This window comes from Pristis pectinata, chromosome 9 (assembly GCF_009764475.1).
Source record: "Pristis pectinata isolate sPriPec2 chromosome 9, sPriPec2.1.pri, whole genome shotgun sequence".
NCBI lineage: Eukaryota > Metazoa > Chordata > Chondrichthyes > Rhinopristiformes > Pristidae > Pristis > Pristis pectinata.
Window position 1 is genome coordinate 45814653 of NC_067413.1, and position 10459 is coordinate 45825111.

The following is a 10459-nucleotide window of genomic DNA, read 5'->3' on the forward strand; positions in this document are numbered from 1 at the left end:
CCCCAAACAGTCTGAATATAGGAAAGGGAAGAATACAATGCAGTATCTTTCCACTCCAGGCAGACTGGCAGGGAGGAGAAATATCAGAAAAAAATAATAAATAGTGATATTAATATAACATACATGAGCCAGGAAAAGCTGTGACAAAGAAAAGCTGCAGATGAGAGAAAAAAGTTATCAGATCACAAGCTTTTCCTTGTCCTGTCAAAAGAATAGCATTTGAAACAACTTCCAGGATATTGAAGTTGTTCAGTTTTTGGTCAGAATTGACCTTTAAATTGCGGTAACGTTTGTTGCAACGAAAAGTGTTGAGATAGATTCATGATGGAGATGGAATGGGACAGAACAAAATGAAAATAAAATCCATTGAAAATAAACACTTGAAGCTGTTTGAGAGCATTGAGAGATTTATCACCACTATTGTTGCCTTTGATGGTCAGTAAAATGAGGGGCAGAAGATTGCTTGCCTTCTTTATAAGTTGCTTTACTTTCTTTTCCATTGAAGCCATTCGGAACAAGACACGGCAGAGGTACTACAGTTGTAATGCTAATGTAGCAGAAAAGTGGTTCAGATTGAAACATTGCTAAACTAATCCCAGGGTCCTGCTCACTTCTGATAGAGAAAGCAGAGCCATTCAGCCCATTGTATTCTGCTGGCTCTTTGCTAAACTGGGACAAAGGAGGTCAATCAAATCAAATGAGCTTGTAAATTTAGAGGGATTACAAATTGCTCTGTCAGTGCTGACGTTGATATGAAAACTATAAGACAATGAAATTGTCATAAAAGCAAGAATAATTTTTAAGAAGTGTTTCTTTTTGTTTCTCCCCAACAGGGAATGATTTAAACTTGACAAAGGTTCCTCGAGCACAGACCTTCCCTAGCTACATCTCAGAACAGAGTCATGAGCACCAACACTTATTATCTCCATCTAGTGGCTACGGATCAAGCTACAGCTCTGGGCTGGCCCAGTGATGTGCACCGAACAATGGGAGGAGTCACTGTGAGCCGGGCCATGTGTACTGAGAGAAGCCTGAATGGGTAACAGTGAGAGGGCAAGGACTAAATACAGGTGAAACAAAACAAGACTTGGATGGCTTTTGCTGTACTTGAAGCATTCAGGTGATAGACTGAATATTCATAGGCTTAAAAATACATCTTTTTTTAATATTAATTGGCTCCCACCTGCTGATAACTACATACCTCCTTGGGAAATAGAGTTTGATGTATAAAAAAATGCAATGTAGAGTATTTTTAAAATCCAGCTGCTGTAAAACATAGCTTCTGTGTGTAAAACACAATTGTTTGGATAGGTCTAAAAGTGATTGAGTCAAATCGTCTGTGTCTGCGACAACTGTGAAACAATGCTTCTGTTTCTAATACTAATTCAGGTTTTGCTTTCAGATCTGCTCTGCAGTTATTCCCATATATCAAATAGTTTTTCTAGGAAAAATATTACCCAGGACTATCTATTTTTTCATTCAACATCAGGTTGCAGTGTTGTTCGATGCTATCTATTTTGTTTATTAAGGTGAATTTTCTCTGATGAATAAGGGCTCAATGGTTCAAGTTTGCTGAGAGTTTACTGTGTCCAGGGAAGGGGCAGTGAGGGGTGATGGTGGGTAATGGGGAATGGATGAGCAGTTCCCGCAGATTGAATGTGAACTATCTAAGTGGTTTTAAGCTTGGAACAGTTAACAGCTACACAAATGAAGAACAAAAGAAGTAAGTCAATTGATAATTCACCTGATGACAAATGAAAATACATCCTTAATCTGAGTACAGTACCGTGTCTGGCAACATGATGGAAAAGCTCTGATCAGAAATGTAGTCTCTTTGTAACCACAGGTCATTACATGTTCTCATTAAGAGAGATTTTTTATTTCAACACTGGCTTTCAGGTAACTGCATCTTTCATCCAATTGGACTGAGAATGTGTAAACTCGTTCACTGAGGAATTTGTTGGCAATGTGAAAAATGTGCAATATTTACCAACGGGCGTTTTCTTGTGGAACTGGCATCTTAACTAGCCAAATATTTCAACTTGTGCCAACTTGAAGTTACCTTAAGACCTGAAATATCAAACTCTGTGAACTAGAGCTAAAAAAAAACTACTGCTGAACAGCAACTGAGTTACAGTGTGTTGGCAATAAAACAGAAGCATAAAATTCTGGCATACCCAACAGTTCAAACAGCAACTGCAGGCAGAACCAACAAATTAGTTTTCATTAAGTGGCTGCACCCAAAATGTCAACTGTGCCGCTTCTCTCCATTGATGCTGCCTGAACTGCTGAGCGTTTCCACCTTACACCATTTCTAGCTCAGATTTTCAGGATCTGCAATAACTCGCTCCTTGTATATACTGGGCTTGGTCATTATCAATCCGACCCACAGCTGCAGTCAGCCTGACACTAATCTGCAGTTGCAGTTACCTGCAGGGGCACCTGCAGTCCGTCACCCTCACTACTGTCAAAGGCATTTTCACTATTTTTATGTGTCCGTAACATCCAGAAATATTTAAAATCAAATTGAATGGATTGATTTTTTTACATTCATCCATTAAAAATAATGAATTTAGTTCAATTACATTAAACTATGGTAAATTAATTTAAAAATATACAAAATGAAATAAAGATAAGTCAACAAAAAGCTTAATTTGAATTTACTTTCTTTAATATGGGTCATTGACCCTATTGAAATGAAGGTGGTCACTGCCTATACAGCAGTTTTGGCTGGCATGAAGCTGAGAGGCCAGATGTGAAGTGTATCTGGCTTCTGGACTCCACAGTGAGTCCAGTAGCAGAGTGGGCAGCACTCAACTTACAGCATGCTTCCAACTTCCATTTTGCCACATGCAGATGTAGAAGCTGATGACACACTGAACAACGGACGGTGGAGCTCAGCCCTGTATCTGCATCACTAATGCCAGCAGTGATTGGCTATCAGCAATCCCTCCTGAACACATGTAGTGACTTTTGTTGATAGGAATGTGCACTGCTGTACCTACATTAGTTGAAAAGAACTGAATTTAAGGATTTACAAGATGGCCTGGAAGATGGAGACACAAGAGACTGCAGTTGCTGAAATCTGGAGCAATAAACAAACTGCTGGAGGAGCTCAATAGGTCAGGCAGCATCTGGGGAGGGAAACAGACAGTCGCCATTTTGGGTCGAGACCCTTCATCTGGACTCTGATGAAGAATCAGCATCTGGGGAGGGAAACAGACAGTCGCCATTTTGGGTCGAGACCCTTCATCTGGACTCTGATGAAGAATCTTGATCTGAAAGGTTGACTGTCCATTTCTCTGTACAGATGCTGCCTGACCCATTGGGTTGCTCCAGCAGTTTGCTTGTGGCTTGGGAGATGCTTAGTTCAGGTCACATTTGATATAAATAAGCATGCAGGCCACACCTTCTCACTTCACATATCAGATCACAATTAAAATTTAAATATTCATTATAACATTAAGGATGATGTAAGACAATCAAAGAACCAAGGAATTCCTGATGTTTTTACACTGCAACCATACAAGACAATCTACAAAATAACTTCCAAAATCAAAATCTTGCCCTTGGTATGTGACTGGCTCTTGTTTCTCTATAGCCTGCCCTGGTAGGGAACTAATGTTTTCAGAACTAGTGTATCACACTCTTTACTGGAGTATCCAGTGAGAAAAATTGACGTTATCACATGAGAATTCATTTTGTAGTCAGTCTTCACAGTTCATGTCAATTGACTGAACTAGATTCTTAGGTGGCCTTGTTATGACAAGTGAACTGCAAAAACATTTTACCTGTTTCAAAAACCATGACTTGTGTAATCAGGCTTTGAAATTCATAATTTCCTTTTATCCCAGCAAGTTTAGTCACTGCTGGTAAGGCAAAGGACAATTGGAGAGTTTAAAGGTTTATGATATAGTCGGGATTACTTTAATTTACACACTAGGCCAAAGTCTCAGTATTTCTCTACAGTTTTTGGAGTGAGTATCCCATCAGAGTGGACAACGGACCATTGTGTAAGTTCTAATTGATCTGATATCCCCCTAGGATAGGAAGAAGGGAGAGGGTATCCTGGATTATGAGCAGGGGACTATCAAGAGTCCTGATTTAATTCAGATTGGGCAAAGGAAAGAAATAAGTGAGAATTTGTTAAGAGAAGGTTTATCTGACTAACCTAATAAAATTCTTTGAGGAGGTAATGGGCACGATCGATGAGAGCAATCTATTTGATGTCGGCTCTGTGAATTTTAACAAGGCTTTTGACAAAATCCCAAAAGGCAGACATGTCAATAAAGTGAAAGCAAAAAGGATCCAAGGGAAAGTGGCAAAATGGGTCCAAAACTGGCTTAGCAACAAGAAACAAAAGATAAGTGGTTGACAGGTGTCTTTGCAATGGGAAGGCTGTTACAGGTAGGGTTGCAATGGGCTCAGTTCTCCATCTTTTGCTGTTTGCTATATATAAAAACCATTTAGACATATACGTAGCTAACATGATAACAAAGTTTGCAGGTGATACAAAAGTTGGCCATTTGTAGACTGCAGGAAACTGCAGATGGTTTGGCCAGGTGAATACATAAAAAGGCAAATGAATTTAATCCAGAGAATTGTGAGGTAATGCATTGGCAAGGTGCAATTAGGCAACTAAGAGAATATTGAGTGGTATGAAGAAACAGAAGGGTTTTGGAATGTATGCACACAAATCATTGGAAGGGCAGAACATCTCAGTAAAGAGGCAAACAGAATGCTTTCCTTTATTAGCCAAAGGTGAGAATATAAAATCATGGAGGTTATGCTTGAACTGTACACAATGCCAGTGAGACCACAGATTGAGTACTACATAAGTTCTGGTCACCACATGACAGGAAAGATGTGATTTGCTGGAGAAAGTGTAGAAGAGATTTACAAAGATGTTTCCATGACTGGCAAATTGTAGCCATGAACAAAGACAGGAGAGTCTGGGGCTGTTTCTTTGGAGCAGAAGAGTTTGAGGGAAGACTTAACTGAGTATAGTGTTACAGGTAGTGTAGATAGAGTGAGGGAGCATTAAGTATTTGGCTGTAGAATTAGAATACAGATGAGCATTTTATTTTTCACCCAGAGGATGGTAGTGGCCTGAAACTCACTGACTGAAAGAGAGGCACAGGCAGAAAACCTTAGTGCATTTAAATACTTATTTTAGAACAGTCATTGAAAAGTCATGATGTGTGTGGCTGCAGGGCAAGTGCCTGATGGTAGGATCAGACTGGAAGCTTTTTTTGATGGGTGCAGATAAAATGGGCCAAATCACACATTTTCTATGTTCTAGGATTATCTGCAGACAGGATCTGACATCAAGTATCCACAAAAAGCCCACAGTTATCGAGTCAACGATCTAAGTACAGGGGAAAATGGAAACAAAAACGATCAGATATAAATGCTCGTATTGGCAAAAGTGAAGCAGACATTTATCATCAATAAATAATAACATGAGACAGTATATTCTGGACTTGTTTAGAAGTAAGATCGCAATGTGGTAAATATGACGTGGTATATATGAAAGTGAAATATCTGGTAGGTTCCAATACAATAAATTGGAGTATCCTCACCTTAAGGCATCAGGACATCACCAGTACCTGTTGCCCATTTCTCAAATGCCATTGAGGGGGTGCTGGAGAGCCATACTCTTGAATGCAGTAGTCCATCTGGTGAAGGTTCTCCCACGGTGCTGTTGAGAAGGGACTCTGGGACTTAGACCCAGCAGCGATGAAGGAACAGTGATGTACTTCCAAATCAGGATGGCACGCCGTTTGGAGGGGAACATGCAGGTGGTGGTGATGCTATATTCCTGCTACCCTTGTCCTTCTTGGTGTTAGAGGTTGCGGACTTGAGAAACGCTGTAGGAGTGGGTTAGTAGAGAGCCACAGTGTATCAGTAGTGAACGAAATGAATGCTGAGTGGTATATGGGGTACCAGTCAAGTGGGCTGCTAGATCAAGAATGGTGTCAAGCTTCGTAAAAATTGTTGGTGCTCCACTCATTCAGGCAAATGGAGATTATTCCATTGACTTGCGCCTTGTGAATGATGGGAAGGCTTTTGGGTGTCAGGAGGTGAGTTATGTGCAGCAGGATACCCAGCCTCTGATCTGCTGTCAAAGCCATGGCATTTATTTGGCCGGTTCAGTTGAGTTTCTGAGCAATGGTAATCACCAGGATATTGATAAGTGGGGGACTTGGCAATGGTGATGTCATTGAATGTCAGAAAGTAGTGATTCAGTCTCTTTCTTAGTTGGAGATGGTCATTGTCTGGCATTTTTATGGACAGATGTTACTTGCAACTTATCAGCCCATGTCTAAATGTCGCTCAGGTCTTGCTGCACATGGGCACGGACTGTTTCTCGTTGAGGAGTTGGGAATGGAATTGGTCATTGTGCAATCATCAGCAAACATCTCTGTCTCTGACCTTATGACAGAAGGGAAGTCATTGAAAAAGCAGCTGAAGGTGATTGCAAATCACCTGAGGTGATCCCTGAGGAACTCCTCTGGGATAACTGGCCTCCAACATCCACAACTATCTTCCTTTGTGTAAGGAATGACTCCCACTAGTGGAGTATTTGCACTATGATGTCGATCAGCCTCACTTTTACCATGGCTTCTTAATGCCACGGTCAATGAAATGGTGCCTGGATGTCGTGTTGTCACTGTCACCTTGCCTCACCCCTAGAGTTCAGCTCCTTGCTCCATGTTTGGACTGAGAGTATGATGAGGTTTGGAACTGAGTGGTGAAATCCAAACTGGATATTAATGAATAGGCTCTTGGTGAGTAAGTATCACTTTATGGCACTCTCAACAACAACTGCCATTGCTTTGCTGATGATTGAGAGTGGACTGATGAGGCGTTAATTAGCTGGATTGGATTGACCCTGCATTTTGTGAATGTGACCTACCTGGGCAATCTTCCACATTATCAAGTAGATGGCTGTGTTGTAATCATACTGGAACAACTTGGTTAGTGGTAATATTTGTTCTGGGGTTGTGGGTCCTCAGTACCACAGCTGGGGTGTGGTATGGTACCATTGCCTTTGCTGTATCCAGTGTTCTCAGCTCTTTCTAATATGCAAAGTGAATCAAATTGGCTGAAGACTGACTGCTGTGATGTTGGGGATCTCAGGAAGAAGCTGAGATGGATCATTTGCTTTGTACATCAGTCTGAATATGGTTGTGAGTGCCCCAGTCTTGAACTTAGCATTCGGACCCATTAGCTGTTTAATTGTCCACCACCATTCACAACTAGTTGGTACTTTCTGAGCTCTTAAGGGAGGTGGGAATGGGATATCTATTTCCATTCAACCCATTGAGTCTACGCCAGCCCAAAGAGCTTCATTCCTTCATTAATTTTCCTTGCAAGCTATTATCTACATATTTGCATCTTACCACACTAGGAGCAATTTATAATGGCCAGTTAACCTACCAACCTGCATGTCTTTGGGATGTGGGAGAAAACTGAAGGACCCAGAGGAAATACAAGCAGTTGCAGCGTGATCATGCAAGCTCCACACAGACAGCTCCGGAGGTCAGGATTGAACCCTGCTCACTGAAGCTGTGAGGCAGCAGGTCCACTGGCCCAGCTGTAGAGTTTCCATCTAGTCCTTTGGTTGTGGAATCACTTAACTCTGTTTATGCCTACTGCTTTTGCTTTATAACATGCATGTCTATGATGTTGATGTCCCAGTGTTGATCACAGAATATTAAAATGTTGAAATGCATTCAATCAAACCAGCAGAGCTGCTTGAGGCTACCAAAAACAATGTATCCAGGGTAGTAAGGGATCCCTCATTTCAGAACTTGGAAACAGCTGTTTCAGAGCAACACATGGACAATCATGGATATCCTGTTTAAGGACCAGAGGAGAAATAAACATTCCAAAATAATCCTAGATGGATTCACAGGAAACAAATGTATCCATTTGTTAGATGGAACTGTAAGAGCTCCAAAAGGAACTGAGCAAATTGTGACTGCCAACTACTGCTCAACAATTTGCCAGTAAACTGGAAAGGGAAATTGTGTCCAAAGACAGGACAAGTGCCAGTGGAAAATGTATTAAGATCAACAGCAGAATTTTTAAAACATTTGAAGAGCAGGAGGTAATAATAAACAGAAGATGGATAAAATTATTTCCACATAATTAAGAAAACCTTCAAGTACAAGAGGAGGTAGTGTGGATCACAAGGAATATATTAAATATTATCAAAGGACAAAATCTTGTGTTTATTGTAACACTCTATCCTAGGCTCAGGATAACTCAGGAATGTTCAACAAATTGATTACTTTTAAAGTGGAAGTAGTCCCGTTAAGCACGTTAATGCAGCCTCCAGTTTGCACACAGCAAGACTCCACAAACATCAAATGAGCAGATAGTTTGAGGGAATATTGACCAGAACATTGGGCACGCTCAAATATTGGCATGGGATTTTTTACATCCAACGGGTGAGGCCTTGGTCCAACAAATCAAGTGAAAGAGGGCAGTGAGGACAGGTGAAGTTTAAAGAGAAAGAAATGCAAAAGTCAGTAGGAAAAAGCAAGGGAAAAGAACTAAAGAGATGATGCAGAGCAATGGAAGCTGGAATGAAACGAAATGACCGCAATTGCAAAATTTAAATTTCTCATGAGAAAATTAAGATGGTAAGCCACAGCAGAAATAAGATACTCTGATTTGCATGGGAGTGGAGTTGTGATACAATAACGGTTGTGAGAACCCATGCAAGGGCACTAATTTTCCTGTCTTTTTTTCTTAGGAAAATCTATTAGACTCTGTAGGAGAGATGGTCTGTACGCCATTGCTGAAGCCGCTCACAGAGATTGCAGATGTCTATTAGCTAAAGACACTGGGGGGGGGGGGGGGGGGTGAAGGGGGGGAATGAGTAGAAAGCTCTTCATCATTTGGAAGAAGAAATGATAATGGGAAAATCCAGATAAATGAAAGAAGTGGATGTTTGAACAAATTGTCAAAAAGGGAGGTTGTAGGACTGAGTGCAGAGTGCAGAATTCTAACATTTGTTCCCCATGCTAACAAGGTACCAAGAGAAGTCAATTAAAATGCTGAGGAAGCAAATCCAGTAGTCTTAAAATGCAGATAAGCCTCCATAAGAACCTTTGAGCCTCCTCAAGAACCTCTGTGACAAATAGAATGCAACATTAAGAACACTTTGTGTATTTGAAACAGAAATGTGGATTGACAAAAATCATGCAATTTAAAAATATGTTCCTGGATGTTTGAGTCATGTTTGTGAAGGAAGCATAAGACCAGAAACAGAATATTTACAACCTGATGTGTGCAGGTGATACCCTAATCAAGCTGAAAATAAGAAAATAAGAGAGTGGCAGCTACGAGGGGGCAGACTGATTCTGTCAAAGCAGGGGCTAAAGGGCCAAATAGTGATGGTTAGATCTTCCTCTGCATCCTTTACCTCAAATCTTTACATCATAACTTTTTTGAAGTGGGAGCTGATAATTTCATCATGAGAGCAAGAGGGTGCAGCTGTGAGCTAAGTGAATCAACAGTGTATTTCTTTAACGGATGAGATTTCAAGACTCAGGAAAGAAATGGAAACAGGACCGAGAGGAATGAGAATCAAAGTCATAGCAGTAGAAGAAAAGAAAGATCACGTAGCGATAGAAAAAAGAGAAGGAAAGGTAAAATATGAAAAAAATGAGATTTTAAATTTGAGATTTTTAATACCTCCTGTAACAATTGATTACATGCAAAAATGAGGCTGAATTGTTTACATTGTTTCCTCTTAGGGTCAAAGATGATTGGCTGTATTAACAATTATTGCATCATTAATAGCATCCCTGCACTTTTAATTACCACGTCTGTCTGTGGCAAATTTAATGGGCAATTAAAATGCAAATCCACCAAATTCTTAAAAGTAAAAGGATAGCTAAGGGTGAGATGTTAATGTGTGAGTCAACTGGCAGGGCTATGTAAATTAACCAGCACATTTTGGAGTTTCATGATGCATGGAATATCTCTTTACCCCCTGTATTTATTCACTGAAACTATTCTTCATTTCACCAGCAAGATCTTCCCAGTGTTACTTAGCATGACATTGGTTGGAATTAACATACAAATAAAGGATCAAGTCACTTTGACTGAACCTTCCAGATTCCCTAAAACTACAGAAAAAAACACTGATGAGGTGTTTAAGCTTGAGGGAACATTTAGAAAAGAAAGTAAGGAAAAGAATCTCATTATTTAAGCATCATGATTGAGGGACAGGAGGTCATGAAGACAATTAAACAAGGAGCATGAAAGTACATAAAAGATGGAAGTGGAGATGAAAGGAAGTCACACAGGGAACAGTAACAGTACACCACTGGGTCTTTTGGACATTTCTCCTGGTGCATCAGTTTCTTTCCACATCCCAAAGATGTGCAGATTGCAGGTTGATTTACTACTGTAAATTGTGTAAGTTGCCCTTAATGTG

General features: G+C 40.3%; 1 protein-coding gene across 1 annotated transcript in view; it reads left to right on the plus strand.

Annotated features, from left to right (window-relative positions):
• Positions 1 to 8806, plus strand: part of dok6 (docking protein 6) — a 369202-nt gene extending 360396 nt beyond the window's left edge. Inside the window, exon 8 of the mRNA XM_052024026.1 lies at positions 834 to 8806. Within this exon, the coding sequence (XP_051879986.1) occupies positions 834 to 973 (140 nt within the window). The 3' untranslated portion in view covers positions 974 to 8806. The remainder of the gene's footprint in view (positions 1 to 833) is intronic.
• Positions 8807 to 10459: the final 1653 nt, after the last annotated feature.